Source organism: Rhipicephalus sanguineus, chromosome 3 (genome assembly GCF_013339695.2).
Source record: "Rhipicephalus sanguineus isolate Rsan-2018 chromosome 3, BIME_Rsan_1.4, whole genome shotgun sequence".
Classification (NCBI taxonomy): domain Eukaryota; kingdom Metazoa; phylum Arthropoda; class Arachnida; order Ixodida; family Ixodidae; genus Rhipicephalus; species Rhipicephalus sanguineus.
Window position 1 is genome coordinate 156,350,336 of NC_051178.1, and position 22,374 is coordinate 156,372,709.

General features: G+C 41.8%; 2 protein-coding genes across 2 annotated transcripts in view; both read left to right on the plus strand.

The window, feature by feature from the left end:
• Window positions 1–1,272, plus strand: part of LOC119386003 (low-density lipoprotein receptor-related protein 1-like) — a 67,664-nt gene extending 66,392 nt beyond the window's left edge. The window contains exon 45 of the mRNA XM_049414192.1: window positions 1,250–1,272. Coding sequence (XP_049270149.1) covers window positions 1,250–1,272 — 23 coding nt within the window. The remainder of the gene's footprint in view (window positions 1–1,249) is intronic.
• Window positions 1,273–7,523: 6,251 nt separating this feature from the next.
• Window positions 7,524–22,374, plus strand: part of LOC119386004 (spatacsin-like) — a 46,230-nt gene continuing 31,379 nt past the window's right edge. Inside the window, exons 1-13 of the mRNA XM_037653357.2 lie at window positions 7,524–7,763; window positions 7,836–7,966; window positions 8,032–8,226; window positions 8,492–8,909; window positions 9,872–10,013; window positions 10,912–11,062; window positions 11,937–12,109; window positions 13,788–14,012; window positions 14,848–15,030; window positions 16,231–16,430; window positions 19,060–19,277; window positions 19,969–20,125; window positions 20,500–20,700. Coding sequence (XP_037509285.1) covers window positions 7,594–7,763; window positions 7,836–7,966; window positions 8,032–8,226; window positions 8,492–8,909; window positions 9,872–10,013; window positions 10,912–11,062; window positions 11,937–12,109; window positions 13,788–14,012; window positions 14,848–15,030; window positions 16,231–16,430; window positions 19,060–19,277; window positions 19,969–20,125; window positions 20,500–20,700 — 2,564 coding nt within the window. The 5' untranslated portion in view covers window positions 7,524–7,593. The remainder of the gene's footprint in view (window positions 7,764–7,835; window positions 7,967–8,031; window positions 8,227–8,491; window positions 8,910–9,871; window positions 10,014–10,911; window positions 11,063–11,936; window positions 12,110–13,787; window positions 14,013–14,847; window positions 15,031–16,230; window positions 16,431–19,059; window positions 19,278–19,968; window positions 20,126–20,499; window positions 20,701–22,374) is intronic.

Here is a 22,374-nt window from a genome sequence, read left to right on the forward strand (position 1 = left end):
ATCCAGCATAGGTTTTAGGGCACTGACAACTGATTGAAGTTTTTCACGAGATTTATGGGGGAAGTGAACAAAAAGAAGTTACTTGTATTGGTTGACCTGAGCAGGTAGGTGCCAGTGAAAAGATTAATTATAACATTCTTCACTTGAAGTTATACAGTGCAGAAAATCCTGTATAACTCTATATGCGATTGCAACACACTGCTCTAATACTTGGTACTTATGTTTGAACCACCTCCCAAACTCTGCCACAAGTTGGTATATGTAAAGTAACTCTAATTGAGTGCACTGTGCCTTTGGTTAAAAAAAAGCTTTCGCTATAGTTTATATGCGCGCATCTTTTTTGGTGTGTTGTGAAGGGAGTCTACGTTCTCACAAGCAGTGCTAGTGTCATGGTAATGAGCGGAATAGCTGTATCCACTGGTGTCTTCAGCTGCACAATGACCCACACAGTTGATTTTGTATGTGTGGGAGTACTTTAAGACCTCTAGTGATCTGTGGTCCCCTCCCCCCGTAGGATACAACATGCCATCAAATGATTTTGCGGTAAAGGAATATTGGAACTGTCTTATAAGAGCAGTTCTGGCAAAACTTGCCTTGGGTTGGCTTGGGATTGACCTACGCTTAAAAGTAGTTCAACAGGAGATAGCAAAAATGTGCAGCTATTATTGTAGAAGTAATTAAGCAGTTATGCAAGTACGAGTTGCATGAGGATCGCATTGGTAAACGAAGACTACATTAGCCGCGAACTGCACGTAAGCCACCACGGTCCAATGTTCCCTGCTCACCTGTACTTGTTTCCAGCATAGGACTGCGTGGGTAGTTGGGACAAGAGATTTCAATGCTCTCATAAGTTTTCCATAGTGTTTTTTGTAACTGCTGAAGCTTCAAATGAAAGAAGGGGAATTTTTTTCGAGGGGCTCGTTTATGTGTTAGACGTATCTAAATTAATCGAACGTACAATTAGGCCTGGGAAAGCATAGAGGACATTAGGGGTTGTTTTTGACTTTTGTGCAGTAATTGTGCCGTAAATTGAAGTGAATTGAAGTGGACAAAAAATCGGCACTTTCCTTCGGCGGGATCTGAACCCTCAACTTCGAATACATCGAGAAGGATCGAGCATCTGGACACTACATGCCTTACTAAATGCAACTAATATACACTTCGCTTTATCATAAAGTGTTTATTCCGCAAGGACTATTAGGTTGATTGCTCTTTTTGTCTCTTCACTGTGATTCGTGTTAATTGCCAGTCACCAACGATTGCGAGGTGTGATCAAAAAGTCCCACGACAGGGTCTCTGCATTGCAAAAGAGCTGCTGCATTGAACTCTGGCAATTGTCTTTGAAGTTGTTTCACTTAGGCAGTACACTGCTCCCAATGCCCGTTTACATTCAGAAAGCTTTCTATGAACGCCTCCCTTAGTGAAGGGGGTTAGGCATCTTCTGTGATCCAAAAAGACATCATGAAGGGCTAAAAATTGGCAACCTTCCAATCTGTGCTGCATACTGATGGTTAGAAAAAAGAAACGCTTTGGGTGGATTCCGATTTGTGGTGGTACTGTTATTGCAGGACAAAGAAAGGTAAGAAAACAATTCCCCGAGCTCTGTGAGCAGATACATTGTTGTGGTGAATCGTGCTCTTCTCTGAATTCTTTGAGACTACTTGTAACTTTTCCGCAATATTGTGTGTTGACAGTCTTGCCATGCGATGCAAACATTGAAGTGTACAGCTCCATGACAACTCGTGAAAAAAATTGGCGTGCTCTTACTTTGCTCTCCTGACCTATGATTTTGTTAAACTTAGACCCGGATCTCCTTTGGTTTGATAGGTGCTGCTTGGCCCTCTGGTTGGAGCTATATACTAAAGACACGTGCATCCCCGGTGATCATATCTGCCACGAAAGTGGCTGTGAAAGATATCCCTTGCTATAAAGAACCATCCAACATTGCTGGTGAATGTCTTGGCAGTAGACCTCTCCCTGTTTGCAAAAAGTGTTGAATCATTACGAGTGCCCCACCCTCAGAACAGGTGCTGGTTGGCAAAAAAAGTTTCGCCGGCGGGATCTCTGCACAGCAGAGCTGCATGTGCCTGCATTCCTTCGATAGAAGTTTCTGCAAATTGCTTTTTTTCTGAAGTCGTAGCTTTTAAAAGAAAGTCACTGCCTACAATGCACGAATCTGTTAGGTCAACATATGGCGATTTGCTCATCATAGATGACAGCCATAAAGAAACCTTATCCTCTTTGAAAGCAAACATTGCACATTCTCACGATGACTGGTGTTTGTAGAAATATTTGCAAGGCATGCATGTGAACATACTCAATTTCCATCGTGACATCTGCACTGCAGTTGTAAACTATGCGCAGCATTGGCGGCAACATCGTTTTGAAGCTGCTGTGCTCGAGGTCATGGATTTGGTTCTCACTAACGGCACAAAATTCTGATTGGAGATGAATGAGAAAGAACGACAAGGAAACACTCGTTGCCATGCATTCAGTTGAGTTTAACAAACCCCATGAAAATTAAAGCAAAGTTCTCGCCTACAGCGTTTCTCATAACCCACTGAGCAGTTTTGCAATGTTAAACATGATAATTTAATTATATACATAATTTCTTGTGCGGTTACTTCACTGTATCTGATGCCTACAACTTGCTTGCATACTTACTGTGCTGCTTCAGACTTGATACACAAACTTGGAGCGTGCGCTTTCACTTCATATAGAGCCGTAAAGGTAAGCAACAAGAATATGACAAACAAGAACCTCCACTGTTTCCATTACGACGTATGAGATCTCTGATAAAATGTGATACCTTTAATGGGTTTGCGTTTTCGCCATGGCGAAGCGTACATGCAGCTTCGGCAATGCTAAATAAAACATGCTGGGAGCTCGTACGTAGTCATACCTTTCAGCCCGGAGATTATGAACTAGTATTTTTTTCTGCACACAGCGCAAACTCTGAGATGTACACACTCGTAGATCATCACATCAAATTAATTTTTACCTTCACTAAAATGTCGAATCCTGGTGTTCCATCAACATTTGGTCACTGCGACTGGCCCTGTTACACACAACGCGCGCCAATGTTTTCGCAACCAAGATGCATCGTTATTCACACGCCTCACACAATATTAGCTTCGTCGTCTGTAAAGGTGAGCCAATATCGTTGCTGCCTTTCAACGCACACTACACGCCACAATAGACACGGCACATTTTTTTCAAAGAGTATGCCGCTGTTCCTCGCACAGACTGCCACATGGGTTCACTTCTTCAAGTTAAACAGCCAGCCAGTGTGGCAAATTTTTTGTCATGTAGTTTACCACACACCTATATATATGTTCTCTGACGCACACCACAACTAATCTTGCAATGGTAAGATGACTGTAGAGGATCGAAAGACTAAAAAGCGTGCCAAGCACCATGCAACTGTACCACGCTGAGCCAGCAGCAGGGGTGTTTTGCCAACCACTACCATTGCGCATTCGCCGGTGACATCACACAGTGACTTAGATGCTGCGGTGGGACATACCCCGGGAGAGGTCTATTGTTTGATATTTTCAGTGACTTGCAGTCTACAATGAAGTCCCCAGTATACTTGTCTACAACGCCGTTCAGCTTCTGGCATTCACACCATAGTGCTACTGGACTCTGTAACTAAGTCCAGGGCCATAAGTTCTGGATTGCTTGCACTGATGTCATGTTAGCCGGCATATTGGTGGACAAGCAACGTTAGAAAGTTGCACTTGTTGTAATCGGGCGCGGTGGTTCTGCTGCAAGTTCTCGCGCACATGCCAGCAGCATTCCATGTCATTGAATGCGATACACTAGCATCATCGTATAGCCACCATGTTGGAGCACCAGCACAGTGGGACGCTGCATGTCCGACGTCATATGCAAGGCATCTGTACCTACTTCCCACACGTACTGCATTCCGTCACTGTGCCAGGGAGCTAGTCGCAGAACTTTTTGATCACCCCTCATGGAATGTGCTATGAAGCATTCGTGCAACGACAGCCTGACTTAGGACAAAACTCCCTTTTTATATGAACAGCTTAAGCATAAGTATTTTGCAAAAAGACATGTACAGCACTATTCTAATGAAACAACGTTGCAGAGTGTGCCAGTTCCATTAAGGCAAACTGGAACAGCAACGTTGCAACATGATGCATAAAGCAAGAAACAGACACTACCAACATTCTTGCTAAAATGCAGTACTGTGGAGTATGTGCAAGCTACGAGTGCTGCAGAGGAGCAGGTAGGTATGCAAAACCAGGACAGGAAGGTCTCAAGTGTTTGTGATAGCGTTGCATAATGGATGCGCTCCTCCACCGACATGGATGACAGCTGCAGTAATGCCAAGCAGACCTTTTTTAAAGTGATAAATTTTAGCCCACTTATAACAGTTCAAGTTCTGACAAATGCTTGTTTATTCCGAACAAAAGATAGCATGACAGTTGTAGTCTTTACACAGGCTATGGTAGTGCATCTCTGACAGTATGCATTTACACGTGGCATTGACCTTGAAGCAAATGCAGGAGTAGCTGCTATGAAGTGGCCACCAACATCCTGCTAAGCACACCTGTGGAAATGATAAAGGAAGCTTGGATGGAGGTTACGGCACCATTGCATCAAAAACATTTTGTATGGTTGGATTCCTGTGTGCGGCAAGATAGCTTGGAGGCAAAATGGATTTGTTTGCAAATTTATCGCTGTGCATTGCGGAAGAGCATTACAGTGCTGTCACTATCGGTTGGGATAACTTCATGAATGCTGATGATAGTCGTGCATGGGTGATGGCATCTGGTGGGGCGCGAGGCTCCGTCATAAATAAATCTGACGGAAGACGGCAGACCACTGGACCAATACCACCACCTGTAAGTGCTGCAATTGAGTACTTTGCAACTCTGAAACAGCTCATCTGCAGCCAAGTTCTCAGTGACAGCAAAGTTCTCAGACAAGTTCTCACTTGTCTGGTTTGAAGGAACTATTTTATTGTATTGGGTAAGCATTGAAGAGCTAGCAAGCCGATTGATTAGTGATTCATTGGCTTATTATATCCACTTATTTGGAATGCTTGGTCATAATTCACACACGCTTTGTGACTTGATTGATTGTAGCTTTTATGAGCACCCGCTGCAATAGCTCTGTGGCTGTGGCATTATGCTGCTGAGTGCGAGGTCACATGTTTGATGCCTCACCTAAATATTGAACTTAAACTCCAGAATTTAATTTTAATTGAATTTTAAACTGGGATGGGCTTTCACCCCCAGTCATTTTGATTGTCTTCTGGGGATCTCAAGAATCCCCTAGTGTGTTGCAAGAAGTTTAAGAAGAAAAATGCAACGAGGGTCGTGGGAAGAAACTAAACCTTGTAGATGATTTGCAGGTAGTGTATTGCATTGCAGCTTTCCCAAATAAGCTTTTGTATATAAAATCTGATGCAAAGGCAGACTACTTATCAGGGTCACCTGCTACCAGCCTCATCAGTACACCTTTGCTTGTACAGGGCACATCAATTAACATGTGGAAAGCTTTAGAAAAATAACTGACCACATCAGAACTAGAAGATTCACTGATTATTACGATACTTCCTAGTGTGAAATTGCAGTACATTAGTGTTATCTTTGCTACATGCTTTGCGACCTAATCTTCAGGTGGCACACAATGAGTTTGTGCTTGTGGACGTGAGCAAGACTTTTAGATAAATATGTACGCACATCGCACAATGTCGTGAACATGGGAAATCTGTGATGTGGAGTATGTTACGCCTTAACGTGACCCTTCAGCCATCTGCTTACAGCATAGGCTAGCGTGGTATGCTGGAAGAAAAGTAGCCACCCAAAGACCTGAGGCTGCTGCCATAAAAGTTTACATGTTAAGTGTAGCTGTAAAATATGAATGCTAAATTGTGCGCACTGCATATGTAGGGAAACCAAACACATTAGATGACAAGGTCCTTTGTTAACAAGTACATGTTGTTAATTGTGATGTCAATTTAACTACGAATGTTGCAGCTTGTATCATTAACATACACACACACGAAAAAACCCAAGGGCACCGCAGTAGGGAGTATAAAAAATTGTATGTTCGCAGCATACATGTGGTACCAGATGTATGAGCATACAAGGCACATATACAAGGATAGGTAACAAATGTATATTGCTGCAGCAGCTTTTTCTTCCTTCCTGTAGTGCAGTGGAAAAAATCTATGATTACTGCATGCAAGGTGTGAAAAGTACTTTTCATAAATGGTTGAAATAATACTGGCAAACGGCAAAACATATTGATCTATACAATTGTGTAGCAGAGTAATGAGTTGCAAGTTCCTTGCCTTTCCTTTCTCAGGAAAATACCAAATGGAATGTAGTTTGGCTAGTGGTACATATGCTGCGACACTTGTGAATGTGGCTTGTTTCAACTGGTAAGTGAATTCTAGACCCAGCAAGCTTTGTATTAGAAGTCCAACTTTGTCAGCAGGCATAAGTTATGCATTGCTTATGCACCAATTTTCCAATGTACATGTAGCACCTTTGATCTTGTATAGAAAGGGGAACTTTTGCTGTTTTATGATATATATGAGTGCCAATGAAATGTAAAAGTGCCTTTAAAATTTTCAGCTGTGCCTATAGTACCACTTGTATCCTATAGGATTCTTAATTTAAAAAAAAAAAGGAATGACTATTTAACAATTCGGAGTGAAACTAATGAAGCATTCCTTTTTCTATCAATCCACTGCATGCAAGCCACGATTGCAGCCATGTGTGATGAGCTTTGTAGCATTCGGAGCGCATGGCAGATATTGCAGTGGTGTGGTGCAGTGGTGATATTTCACGTCAAGTCCATTATTTTGGGTCTCCTGACATATACTGTTGCATGTTTCTCCAGCGGGTAATGAGTGCATTCATGTGCTGCAGGCGCAAGAAAGAACTCTCTTCATATTCCTGTTAAAGAAACACGGGAAAAGGCCGCGTCACACAAGAAAATGTAACATTAGTAATGCCTGTGACAACACCATAGATGAAGGAAGGACCTACTAATTGACAAATATTTGAGCACAAATTGAGCCAACAAACTGTTGAACAACCGCAGAGTGAACCTGGAGACCGGCGTTTCAGAGCGTTATAGCCGGGAAAACGATATAAACGGGGACTCACCAACGATATCAATATCAACTGGGTTCATTTCCCAAAAAAAAAAAAAAAAAAGCACGCGAAATATATGGCACGAAACTCTTCCTGAGGAGCTTACTGGATTTTTGTGCCCACCAATCACGCATGTTGAACGTGATCACATCAATCAACTTTCGCACGTTCCACTTTCTCAACTCTCCGCAATGCAGTAACGGCGTGTGCGTCGCAAACGAAGTTAGCATGAACCACGGGAAGTGAAACATATTTCGCATGTTTTTACACCCGCGATTATAAGTACTGTTTTTGTGGCTACCTGTTGTGGCACAAAGCTAATATACACAGTATAGAAAACTATAGGGGGCGCCGCCATAGCGTCTTCTGCACGTGATCGTGTTTACATTCTGGAGGCGTGTGCTGCGAGTGTGATCGTTCATGTAGTCATGTTGCATAGTTTAGGAGGACAGTCATGGCTTTTACCGTGTTGAAGAAAACTAGTCATTGTAGGGAATTAATACGAGGAACACTAATAAGCCCGTCGCCGAACCTTGCGTCCTACTGCTATTTGAATGACTGCTCTCTCAGTGTGGTAGATTTCAAGACCGAGTTTGTCACAGCGCAAGTCGACGGTGTGCAAGAGTAAGCAGGAGAGGCCGCTGCCATGTGTTTACGCTTAGTGTGATATTTATCATCTTGCTATTTCGATTCCAGCTTCATATGGAGAGAAGGAGTAAACACAGATGAACTCGTAATCGTATCAAACCAGCACGATCTATCGCTGTACTCTTCACTTGCCAACGGGTCCTATGTGAAGAAGCAGCTTAAGTGGACTTCACTACACGGTCAGTGACCCAGACATTTCGCATTTGCCAAGCATGGCCCGTGTGATCTTCCCTTCTCTTTGCAGAGCCTGAGACAATCGAGCTGATTTATTGCAACGCCAGCACCTTCGTGTTTCTAATCAACAAATCTCACCTTGCGAGCGCCGTCTTGATAAGTGATGAGTTGGAAACTGTGTGGTGCCTGGAATCTCCTTGCGATATATTAAAAGTTAGAGTCCTGGGATCAGACCTGCATGTGCTTACGTCACAGGGAAGCCTTCGTATCCTTTTCGTTGGTGAGGGACTTGCACCCTGTCCACACATTTGTGAACTGATGCATCTTTCGCCACGTGTTATCTTGACCGAATTCCTTTACACGTGGATCGCAGTTAACTACGTAATGCTGCCACGCAATAGTTTACGAAACATAAAGTCTAAAAGGCGTGCATTTTTCAAGTTTCTCTTTTAACCATATTCAGGAACGAACTGTACTTGGGTTATTGACATACACGTGTACAGCATGTACTACCTTGACGATTGTTTCAGTTGCGTACGATATCAAAGATGGCTCGCAAACTGCACACTGGGAGCTCCAGCAGGACCTCTTCGATCTCAAGAAGAGTTCCGACTTCTGCGTCTTCCACCAATCAGAAACTGCCATCATTTGCGTCGGCCACACGAAGTTGTACACGGTGCGTTTGCGACGTTCGCTTGACGAGAAGGATGCTCCTAAACGTACGATCAAGTCCAGGGGAATCATCACTGGCCTCGCGAAAGGAAGGCCCAGCCCTGCGGCAACGGCTCCCTGCCAGCTGTTGCTTGATATGTCCATCCAAGACGCTGACCAGCACGTCATGTGGATGCCGGATGACAGACACCTAATTTTGTGCTGTGGTGCTCAAGGCCTGCAAAATCTGGCCACATTTGAATTGGACGCCAATCGGGTGTTCACTTTAGTGCCTTGGTAAGATTTTGTGCATATTTGCAGGCTTGTACACTACTGTGGAAGCAAGAGGAGGTGTTCTTTTTAGGAATGCTAACTTTGATTGCCTGTTAACGATTTGCATAGTGGCCGATAGGCATCTTTTAAGCCATCAGTATTGTGCACAAATATAATTAAACTACGCAACACTTGCCAGTGTTTTCGTATGATCTCATATATATCAGTTATGACTTAAACAACATTTTGAAGCAACCCAAATTAATGGGACCAAATTAATGTGGAGCTACAATGTCTCGTCAGCATCACTTGGGATGCTGTCGGACATTGAATGCAGAAATTAAAAATTTGGTTTCCATAAATTGCACATTTGTGTCGCTTTGGTTATCTGTAGCCTGACCTCCTGCTGCTTTGACGTCCAGATTACATAATAAGAAATCCACAATCTGAAACAAAGCAAGGCTTGGCTAATAAAGTTAAAATTTGGTTAGCTTTCCTGAGTTTATACTTTTGTTTGATATCTCTTTATAAGCCCCAGCACTCATATTTCTCGCTCCTTATATAATGAAACTTATCCCGACTTTGCCATGATCTTGTGGTCCTGATGTGGACATTACTTCTGGAGCTTGCTCACACCAGCAACTCACAGAGATCACACGACCATTGCAAATAGCCACTTTGGTTTAAAAGTGGTTAGTATTTCGGAACTCGTTGCTTCATTTTTCAGGTGCATGACACCAATTGCAAATTTATGGAACCACTCAGCAGCACAGGAGCAAGACGTGCCAGCAGTAGCTTATGTTGTAATGAAAGTACAAGCAGGGTTTAGCGGCATATATTGTGACACATTTTGGTGTCGTGTCAAGGAGGTCATGCTTGGTGCATGAACATTGGTCATCACGATCGATCACTCATACGTGATATGTGTTGAAGAAAACAAACTAAAATGGTATTGTACACACTTTATGACATTTTCTTTTGCATAGCGAAAGTGGCCTGCCTGAGGAAGGATCATTTTCCGTTGTTTATGACACCAGAAGCACTATGGGGCATGCTCCAGCATTTCTTTTTTCTCATTGCACTGCAACATTTACATTTGGTGCTGCCACCCGAAGACTGCTTGCAGAGGTATGCCTTATCATGCTTTTTCGATGCTTCTCACACTTTTGAGGCTTTCCTGACAGTCTTAAAGACGTCTGAGGTCATATTCACAGTGTTATTATTACACAAGTGCCTTTTGCACAACAATTGTTATCTTGTCATGCCAACTACTACCATAAGGGATAAACACCGAAACAACGCTCTGTGAGTAAAAGACCTAATATAAGTAAAGTATGGCAAATACAGGTCGTCATAATTCATTCAGCTGTTGGTTTATGTACACATGCAAGCTTGTCTACATCACATGCATACGGAGCACTATGGTAGTTATTGCGGCTGAATATTACTCCAGTTGCCCAATAGTATAAAAATTGAAGTAAATTTCTTGTAAAATTTTCAGACAGTAAGTTGCAAGCTGTTGGTGAGTGAGTCAATGAAATGAAACTGATGCAGGAACCTGCTTGCTAGCCGCATTGTTTAGTGAAAACTTTCTGCCTGAAATTGCGAGCATAATTTATTTGACGATGATATATAGTGCTGTATCAACACTTTGCATTATTCCTTCATTGATATTGCAATGTATTTGTAAGGTTTGTTTAACCAATTATGTTCATGTCTATTTACTGCATGTACCATAGAACTTCCGATAACATTGCCAAGCTGCAGACAGCTGAATCATAATTGCCATTAAGGAGAAAGCAACAGTTTGGAATTAGTGCTTCATATTTGCAGGTTCCTGACAATGTGTTAAGCAGTCATATTTGGCTCAGATAATCATGATAGAGCATTATGCGCATCGCGATCTTCTTTATGCAATGCTTTCAAACCGTTCTAAGGCCTCTGCCTAGGGCTCTGCTGTACCAAATTAAACGCATTGTTGGGAAAGTCATGTCTGTGGCTGAGTCGTTCAATTCTTCGTACTTAGGTCATGGAGCGAACTGGCACCAGGGCTGCTGAGAACCTGTCTCAGTTAAATCAGTGGCAGGCAATGGCTGTTGATCTGACTGTGCTTCTTCGTGGCGTCCAAAATCGACAGCTTGACATGGTGGCTTTCTTTCTAAAGGCCAAAGAAGATGGTAAGTGATAAAGACTGAATGTGTATTCACTTCACTATAAGCTTCACTCTTTGTTATTAAGGAAAGAAGGGTTAATTTCAGAAGGGTTCTCATTAACTCTTTGTTATTGTCTCTCATGCGACAGTTGGCTAATTTTATGTTGCCCAAATGTACGCGACCCCAGTGCAGCTGTTTGTGCTGTGAATCATACTGTAAATGTTCATGGATGCTTTCGTTGACATAAAAAAAAGAGCATTAACTGCTGTCTTTTAACTACAGAAAGACAGCCACGTCTAAAAATTCTTTCGCTTTGCTCTCCATTTGGGGGAAGCAACATGTATTGTTTTGCATGGTATGCTGAAATCTTCATCTACTACAAAACTCTGTGTGGTCAGAGTTAATGGTTAGTACCGTGCTATGACATGTCCCATTGCCTAGGCATTGCATTGAGAGAGAGAGCCCAATTTGCATATGAATAAATAAACTAAAGTAACATCGAATATTTTAAATTTGTATTGGCTACTTGTCACTTATAGGTGAAGAAGTTTGACTGAGTAAGCCAAGTGTTGCACATTGATTTCCTGGCATACCCTGAAACACTACATGGTGCATTCATATTGTAATTTAAGGTATAGTGTTTCTTTTTTGTTGGACCTAATGACAACATTGCCACTCTCTTTTATGTATAATGCAAATGCAATCAGCAGTGATCAGAAGAAGAATGTCTCTAGTTAGAGAAGTTCCTTGTTCAACCATACTGTTGATTCAAGTCTCACATTTTCTTGTGAACCTCCTATTTGTCTGGAATGTGAAGGACTTGTCACTTGTATAATAGTTATGTATTTTCAAGGATCATTTGTGTTCTATATTGTGGTCTGTTCACTTGCTTTTCAAGCCTTGGCAGCACAGTTATCCAAGGAGCCTGAGCCACGACAGAGCAGTGCTCAGTTACAGCTGCTGTCCAGGGAAGCAGAGACGTGGAGCAAAGTGTTGGAAGAGCTGACGAATATCATCAGGCAAAATTCTGAGGACCTTTCATCCAAGCTGTTCTCCCAGCAATTGCTTCAGGTGACTACATGCTGCTCTGGGAAAAAACACCAAACGAAAGACCCAGCACCTCTAGTTGTAAAAGGGGGCAAAGCCATCGTCACGTACAGCTGTCTTTGGGAAAATGTGCCAGAGTGGCTATAAACTTACACTCACAGTATTACTTTCGTTCCAAGAATGTGGTTGTTACCTCCAAAGTCCCCATTCTGTACATACGCCAATAAAGCATGCTTACCTTGCTTGTATAATTTTTTCTATTACTGAGCCATGCTTAGTATCTAACTCTCGTAAACATCTCTGTTCGATAGACCGCGGTAAATGTTTAACAGCCTGTTCAGTGTTTTTCATCGGTCGTGACAATTGTTTCTTGAAAGTCATGTCATGATCCTCGTGTTATGAATAAAGCATGTTTTCCTCTGATAGCAAGCTGCTGTATACTACGATCAGTGTACTTATAGTTAGCAGAATGCCGTGCTCAGAATTTAAAGCTCCTATCAGATTTGCTGCTTATAATTTGTCTCTTATGTCACACGTAAGAAACAAATTTTGGGGTTGTGCCTATTCGCAATCATCAGACATAGCAAAAAGATGGTGAGGAAAGCCCGTGCAACACTGTTTCAGTATGGTCAGAAAATTCTGCCGATCCGTAGTTGAGTTGCTTCTCAGAACACGCGAGCCAAAGATTATAGCGCAGCACGCGTCCTGGAATTCACAATTAATTCTCAAAGTCAGCAAGAAATCTCTCGCTCTTCTCTCGACAAATGATGCCATAAACACAAACTCCACGGCCATTGGCTGATTTGAGCATTGTGAGCTGCATAGTTTCCGCGGGATGGCGCGACGCGCCTGCGTGCTTGCTCGCAATCACATTGAAAGGAAGGCGTGCGTTTGGAAAAAAAAAGAAGAGGAAAGATTGTGCTCAAGGTCATGACATGCACTGACAAACAGATGTAGCTTCTTGCCCTCTTGTCATCCCCACCTGCGTAGCTCTCAGCGCGCTAGGTGATACGAAGGAAGAGAGAAAGCGTCTAAAGCATGCGACAAATCCCTGTAACTCCACTCATACTTGAAGGATTCTAAAGATGTTCATGACATTCGATTCGTGAGGCAATTAACTCCTTTAATGAAGCCATTTGATGATTACTTGGCGAAGTGTTGCAGGGCCCCTTTAAATATTTTGTCACTGGCAAGAAAGATATGCGAGTATTGCTTGAGGTACATTCGCTACGCCATACTGTCTGTTTCATACTTGCACTTCTAAGGTTGATCTTATTCCTTTCGCTACCATTGACGAGTATAGTCATCATGAGATTTTGTAACAAGATGACCAATGACGGCTATACTCGTCGTCAACAAAAATTGTTCCCACATGGAACCAATGAAGACTGTACTCGTCATACTTGTGTTTCTTGATGCAAGATGGCCACACTTGTCCATGTTGGGCCATTTGTGTCTTGGCTTTTATTTTATTGCCATTTTTCATTGTACTGTCATGCAGTGAAGCCATCTTTGAGGTATCTTTTTTTACTCGATTAGTGACATAAAGGAACCCCATTGAATTGAAAAAATGGTCAATTTTATTCAGAGAAAGAAGCTATACAAATTGAGCGAAAAATTTAAAAAAATAATTTTGGCACATTTTTCTTCTTATTTTACGGTATCAAAAGGGTTAATGTCTCATTTCACACCACTATTTCAGCTTCTACTATCCAGCCTCGTCCACCTACTCACAATGCTGCACCCACGAGACATGAATGACAGCTGGACTGAAAGGGCAGAGCTTCGCAGGAGTATCTGCAAGACTCTTGCTACTTACCTGAGTCAGCTTCGAAGCCATGTTCACAGCAATGTGACGGAACAGCCTGTGCAACCCAAGGTTATTGCAGATGACTCAACATTGGAGTGGGACAGACTCACTGACCAGGTGCTGCTCCCTCATAACCTTCAGTTGTAAACATAATCTGCAGAAAGATGCCCTGACAAATTTATTCCTGTTGTGTTGCATGTTCTGCACCACTGAACTGCTCAAACTGCACCAATTTACCCAATTTCTAGTCTTGCAAGGTAGCTTTGTACATTGAAGCTCAGAGCAACAGATACATTTCTATATTGTATAGAGAGATAATATAGAGTGAAGGCACGATGCCTTCCCCATCTGCGGAGGCTTGAAGGGTTTCCTTGTTTTCTTGCTGTCGCATGTAGCTTTTAGTGCAGCGTGTGCACTGAACTGTATGAAATGTGGTGGTGTGTGTCATGAAGCAGTGGCAGAACAACTTATGCTGCATTTAGTTTTCCAACTTGGCCCTCTTAATTTTACAGTTTTGTTATAGCAGATATAACATATCTTTGGTACATGCTATAGGGTTCTAGCAGGACAGTAGTGCCATTTTATTGGGCATTTTTTTTCACCATGTGAGAATGATGCTGTAGGTTTTAGTGATATTGTAATCAGGACAGCCTAATAAAGGAAGCCCGGAGATGTTACCGAGTACTTCGACAGCTTGAATCATCACACTTTATAAAGATAGTAGTTCTATTTCAACGTCATTCCGACTGTGTTCTTTTTCTGTTCTTTTCACCATTTGACATTGCCTTGCATGGCACATTGCTGCTCCCTGCTACTGGCACCAACTTGAACATTGATGTTTGGGCTCATTTCTTCTATTGTCTTGTGGTTTTGTGTTCTTCATGTATACTGCCTGGCACACTGCTGTGTTTTCATTATGTTAGTCCTGAAGCATTATTTTGCCTTGACACAGGAGGTGGTTCTAAAGTGCGTTCGAAATGGAAATATACCTGAAGGCCAATACCACCTGTTGCGTCGTGGTAAGATGTTGAAGGCAGATCTTATGAAGTCTTTCAAAGAAGTGGCGGAGCGTGAAGCCCTGCAGTGCCTGAGCCGCAAGGACTTTGCTGAGGCTGACCGTGTCCTTGGCAATGTGGTGAGGCATTCCTGTGCTGTTCAAAGTGTGTGAGATTCATGAATGTTGCACCAGGGTGGCCAATTCCTGTTCTCACGAGGGAGTGTCCTCTTGTGCTCACTAGGCCTAATTACAGTAGACTCGTTAAACAGAAACTGAAGGGAGCAGGAAAATGCGTTCCATTTAACAGAAGTTCCATTTACTGAGAGATGAACAGGGGTGCAGAACCTAAGTACAGAACTAATTATATTAGAGGCCAGTTGTTCCGCTTAAGCAGCAGTTCCGTTTAAGAGATATCCGTTTACCGAGAGTCTACTGTAGTTTGCACTTATACTAGTGAGACCTCATTAATTGTCAGAAGATGCTAACGCTATTCACCACATGCCCTGATGAGATGCACTCAGGCTGCTACTAGGAATAATTGGGTGGGAGGTTTGATGGGGGATATTTCAGCAACCTGTGGCTTACAGACTCTCCATGTAACAGTATTGGCCTGTTCAATAGTGTTGGAGACTACTTGTAACAAATGATGGAGAACACTTATTGGAAAAGGGCTTGAAGATTAATATGTGGAATAGTAAGGTAATGTTCATTATCCTGAACAGGAGCACAGCAGCTTGTGATTACATTAACGTTAGCATTTTAGTATTGGAGCACATCTAGGCCAAGTATTCAAGAGGACACAAATCAGGGGAAAGAAGTTTTTATACAAACAGAAATGTTTTAGAATGCATATGAGAAGCACTGGCATTTCATCACTGGCAGCTTGCTGTTATTCTTGACGAAGAAAGTGTACAATCGTTGAATATTATCAATAACACCTTATGGGACTAAAGCTTGGAGGGCCGGAAAGAAGCTTTAGAAGTTAACTGCTGTGCAATGAAAGGGGGGAAAAAAAATGGTAGGTGTATAATTAAGGGATGGGAAGTTAGTGGTACGAATCAAAGAGCAGGTGACTGCACCTTATGCTATTGTAGTCAAGATTATGATGAGTAAATGTAGAGGTAATGTACCACATAGAGGAACCCAGCAAGAGGTTTATTAGAGCAACAAAATGGGTGCGTAATGAAGGAAAAATACATAGTCGAGATTGGTGGAGAGTTAGCTAGAGTAACAAGATTACTCTCCATTTACTCCAAATTCCTGCTCAGTATTTTGTGCTGATGTCATGCTTTCTAGGGCTCTTGTTTCTTAATATTTTTTTCCTTCTGTGACATGCAGGGATATTCAAGTATGGAGAAGTTGAAAGAGATGCTAATGCTTTGTCGGGATCGTGGTATTACCAGGCTGCTAAAAGATGAGCTGTCCGGCACCGGTGTCTTGAGCAGTGACGAAACTCGTCTTCTAGAAAAAAGTGCCAGTATCGATGCCATATTTTGTGATAACAAGTCATGGGCGTGCTCAGCTGCTACACGGCATCGGTGAGAGAATGAATATATCTCATTGATGGTTGAAATGTGGGAGTGTGTTTCGCTAAATTTTGTTTCCCTTCAATTCTATGCTCTTGTTAACATCCATTGTGCTGAGTAACCGATCCTGGCAGTCAGTAGCAGTGAGCGAATCTGAAAGCAAGAATAATTTAACGAAAACGAAAATGATAAAATGTAGCTTCAACTTCTTTTATGTGAGCACTCTAACTTGAGACGCTATGTAGAAACTAATTCATGTGACCAGCAGAGAGGGTTATTGCAGAGATTTAGATTAGGGGATGCAAGCAGCGTTACACAAGATGTACAGGCAGAAGTGCTGCATGTGCACTGAACTTTTTTTTTGCTTGTGTCCATTGTTTCTCATGGTAATTAGCTTTAAATAAACGTGATTAATAAGAACCTCACGGAAACAATGTCTAAGCTAGCTAAGACGAGCCATAGAAAGAAAGGAAACACTTAGGTTTTAAACATTGAAGATGGTAGGGAAGATCAAGGTCAGAATCAATCTCATGGCAGCATTTCACAGCATACTTCGTCATCATCCTCCACCTCAGTGAAGTTAGGGCAACAAACCAATTGTCACAATGTGTTATCACAGCAACACATTATTCACAAAGCACCTTAACGTGAGAAATTGCCGACAACGTCACGTAATATCAGGGAAGTTGTTTGCAATACAGTGTTAGTGAGGCTCAGAAAAAGCAAAATTGTGAGGAGAAAGGGGCTGTTTGAACAAACATAGCCAAAGAAGACCCTAACATTATTTTCTCTCCTTTCATATTTCCCTCCTCATCCATGTCTTTTCTACACACTTGTGATTTCATTTGTTCCCTCGTACATTTCTCTGTCTATAAGACACTTTCTGTTCACCTGTTGTCTTTTGTTTTCTCACATTTATGTCTTCTGCACCGTGTTCTAGAAGCTTTCAAGTGCAGCGCCTGTAATATCTTTCCTCCATAGTTGTGGAACATGACCAACTTGCACGAAGTGAAGACAGTACTGCCTTGAAATAAGTTCCAATTTAAGAACAGTGCTCGCGAAATGAAATGCGTCAATTTAAGGCCAACAATGCATGTACTTCTGTTTCTGCCATCTTTAGTTTGTGTCACATCGGCATACTATTGGCTCATACTAGGGATGGGCGAATATTCGGGCGTTTCGAATATTCGAACGAATATTACAGTATTCGAATTCGCTTCGATATGAATTTATATTATTCGAAATTTCGAAGTATTCGAAATGAACGAATATACTATGTATGTTTGACCACACATAACCCCCTCTAAAGGTGGTTTCACTGCAGCGTTGGGTTGCTGTACCCCGTGAAACCACCTTTACAGGAGAAATCTGCACTGCCGCAAAGCCACACTTCAAGGTTAAGTGTACATATTTTTTTTAAGTTCAAAAGCGTGTTATATGGGCTTATATGCGTTAAGTATAGTAATTTTTATATTGTAACATATTGTACCACTTCTAACTTGCACCCTACTGCAATTCAAATTTTGATACTATTCGAGGTTGCTTCCATTTCATTTCAAACCAAAAAAGTGACATTCGCTCATACCTAGTTCCAATTCTTAAAAATATTGTGCAAGGGTCATGACAAAAATGCTAATTTTTCATATTAATATGCGCTATATACTATTCGAACTATTCGATTCGAAATTATTCGACCAAATCACTATTCGCTTCGGATTCGCTTCAAACCTCAAATTTGCTATTCGCCCATCCCTAGCTCATACACTTATGTGAGAACCAACATCACCTTTTAACGCGATAGCGTTAAAGAGCTCGTATTGCAGAAATTCCGCCGTCAGCGTCGGAGTCGGCACCGTTGGTTGTGAGCGAAAAGTCATCATCTTGTCCGTGACCGAAAAATTGAAAAAGCTGCAAATAAAATAATAAAAATGTTGGGTCCGAATAAGAATCGAACCCAGGCTGTCTGCGTGGCAAGCAGGTGTTCTACCACACAGCCACGCCTCTGCTTGGAGCTGCACTGAAAGTAACTTTCATGCTTCCCAAAAATGCGTATTCTGTATACAGGTGTCACAGTACGAGATGTGATATCGCAGTAATATTGCGTGGTACAAGTGTACATTGCCATTGGGCATCACACCATGTCAATATCCTAAGGACTTGGTGGTTTAAAGACAGCCACCCATTACAAAAGGCACACACATTACTGCGCATATTCCCTTAAGACCACGTAGTGGGTGCATCACAACTTCGAAAAAAATTCTGGTTTAAATCTTGCTACCCACTACATAAGGCACACACCTTAGTGCGCGCATTCTGTTAAACACTCGTAGTGTTCGAAGCGCGCACTAGGGGCAGGATGTCGCTATCGCGTTCAACTCTTAAAGGCGAAGCTTAAGCGGCCCCCTTTTTGTGGCCAAATTCACAGTGACATGACATAATCAAGTCGAGTAATTGCACGTACCGGTTGTTATAATTAAGGTCTTGTTGTCTCGTTTCATTTTGTGAGCACTGTACGTTCTCTCCTAGATGGTTTATTCTTCTGAAAGCTTGTTTACAGAATATGACAACTGTCTTTTTGGTTATGACTTCTCGTGGATCTTCACAGATAGGAAGCTTCATTTCTTTCCCTGTAATTGCTCAGGACCACCGCAAAGCACAAACAGCCATATGGATCAAAGCAGGTTGTCACCACTGTGAAACCTTGCCAGCTAGCAGACGTAACTCACCACTGGAACATGGCAACAAACCATGGTGTAATGGCACCTTACTGTCGACTTGCACCGTCGTGGCTCAAGTTTTGGGATTCTGACACTATCGACAGGGTGTTAACAGAGGGCCGTGCTGTACTTGCATCGCAAGGTGGGTGGCCATTGGCTTTTCTTTTTCTTCAAAGTACCGCTGTAGCACATGTTTGAACATGATCAGAAAATGTGCTCAATCCGTATATACGATGCTGTCATAGGCACATGAGCCAGATACTGCATTACTGCATGCAGCAGGATACCTGAAATCTCACATAATAAGTCACTTGCGCCCTCCTATGGCTTTTGAGGATCAAACCTTTTACTGCCCTATAGAACTTCAGGGGTAATGATACATGTAACATGATGTCACCATATATGCCAGCTACAGTTGAAGCTGGATATATTGAACCTTAAATGGATTACAAAAAAGTTCTATATATAGGTAATTATATGTAAGCATTTTATATATTGAAAATATATTCAAGAGGATATTACAATTGTTCAGTATACACAATAATTCGTTATATGTGGTTTCGACATATGCGGGTTCAACTGTATTGGGCAAATGCTTGCATACCTTTCCAGATATTTCTATAAGTAAACGACCGCATTTTGTTATTGCTATTCAGTTTATGACTGCAGCTGTCTGTTACCTTTGAGCATGGGGTTACTGATATAAAACGGCAAGGAAGAGCTGCTATTGTTCCATTTAGGTCAGATTCCTGTGAACTCATAATTGTGGCACTTTGTGCAGATTTCTGCGAGCTAAGTCTTTTTCTATGATGAATTGCCACTCTTTTCTCTAGACAATGTTCACCTTGGGCCTGGCAATGATTCCTGGCGTCTTTTTTTGGAGTATGGTCTACTTGAAAAAGCCCTAGCCAGTCCATTGCCCTGTGAGGCTGTGGAGGAGACAAGCTGCATGATGCACATTCGTCGCCAGCTGCTCGGAGCTTTGGCGAGGTGAGAAAGCTGATGTCATTGGTTTTATGCTGAAATAGAGCAATCTCTAAACTATTTTGAAGTGCATGTGTTGTAATTATAGGCCACTTTTTATTTCATAGTAAAATAATTACAAAACGTCAGGACAGTGCTGTGACAGTGTCATCATATCGAGTGGTACTAGCACTTTACTCAAGTAAAGCGCTAGTACTTTGCATAGTGCTCGTACTTGTGTACTACTGAAGTACACAAGTACATAAGTGCACAAAGTGTAAAGTGCTAGTACCACTTGAGCTTACGCTCAAGTACTTTACAGTGCCACCGCATGAATAACTTTTCATCATGCAGTGTGCTTTGACTATGTATGTAATATTTTTCTCCTGTCATGTTGTCAGGGAAGGCCATGTAGACGAAGACACGCTTGAAGACTTCGAGGCGCTTCTTGGTCTTTTGGGTGAAGCTGGATTGCGTCCGTCTCAGCTGACGGCTTCATCGCATGGTGCTATCACGCCGGAGGACTTTGTACACCGCATGGTGCATTTCTGCCTACAGCACAAGCTGTACCACTTGCTGTACCTCTTCCTGAAGGACCTCTGGTACGCATAAATGAGTGGATCACTTTATCCGATCAGTTTTTGCTTTAATGCCCAAGCATTAGAAGCTTCATTATGAGTGAAAAGTGTGGGAAAAGCACACATGAGTTTTGCATACACAATAAAATTGCCCCCTATTGTAAAAAAGAAGTGGGAAACGAAGCAATAAAAAATGCATAAAAGAAAGAACAATTCAGTATAAAATGGAAACCAATTTAAAAACTGGAGATGCCACAGGAGTCAAACCCAGGACTCGTATGACAGATGCCCTATACTGCAACCATTGTGCTATGGATGCGGGAATCGATCGGATTAAGAACACCCATAAAATCAAATGAAGTGAAAAGCCATATGAACTAAATTTTACGAGAGCCCACTGTATTATTAAGTCTGTGCTGCATGTGATAGTGTAATGACATTTATAATATTACAACTGCGTTGCTTATGTTGGCAAAAACTTTGTGTTTGAAGCATTCATATGAGACACCGCCTACCAGGGCTGTTAGCACATACATTCATGTCAAAATGTATTGACTGTAAGATCCTAAAAGCATCTGGATCTTTTCAAAGCATGGGTGTGCAGCCTTGGATTTAAATTTTGTAATAACTACATTCAAAGACTGAGCAGTAACAGAACTTTTCTAGAAATGTGCATTTCGTAAGCTGTTAAGGGGAGACGTGGGTCTTAAAAAGTATTTGTTTAATAGTTGGTGAACTGAATGAAATTTAATACACCTATTCAGTATTTTATGCAGATTTCAAGTCTCTAAATAGATTTTCATTAGCTGCATTAGTACAAAAGATATGCAATTTCTAAAATACCTACCATATTTTCTCGCATATAACCAGCATAAAAAAAAACGGGAAAATGTGCTTAAAAAGTGGAGGTGCGGGTTATATGCAGGGGTTATATGCATATCTTTTTTTTTTTTTTGTAGAGTTAAAGTTAGGGTTGCAGGTTATATGCGGGGACGGGTCATATGCAAGAAAATACAGTATTTTTTGTGATAATCATAAATAGTATGCAGCAGAAATTTTTCGCTCATGTTTCCATCTGTTTATTTTGCATTGGAAGTTCATTGAAAACAATCAATTTAGCATCACCAGCTAGACCAGCTTCCTGGCAAGCATGCCACATGCTTTGCTTTTGTGTTTGACAAAGCGAAGATGTCGAAAAGCTCTGTAAGAAATATGCTAAATTCATTTTAGAAATTGCATATCCTTTGTTCTAATGCAGCTATTAAAAATTTACTTAGAGATTTGGAATATGAAGAAAACACTAAATAGGTGTGTTAAATTTCATTCAGTTCACCTAACTAAAAACTTGCAGGGTCTCTTATGCACACACCTAAGATGACTGGAAAGTGAAACCCATCTTCTTTTTCTTGTCAGTTGATGTATTGTTCCTGCGCTGCCATCCTACGAAAGCTTTCTGCAACTAATGTGGTTTTGCATTGCCTCCAGGATTGGATGTACTGCCTTGTTGATCAACCCACCGTTGACCAAGCTAAGATACATGTGACGACGTCATCATGTGACGTCACTATGACGTCATAATGACGTAAAAAATTTTGGCAATCTGTGACGTCATGATGACGTTATCACATGATGATCTTTTGCATCACTTGCGTGGATGCCCGCGGGAGATACCGACGCGGGACGCCAGTCAATTTTTGC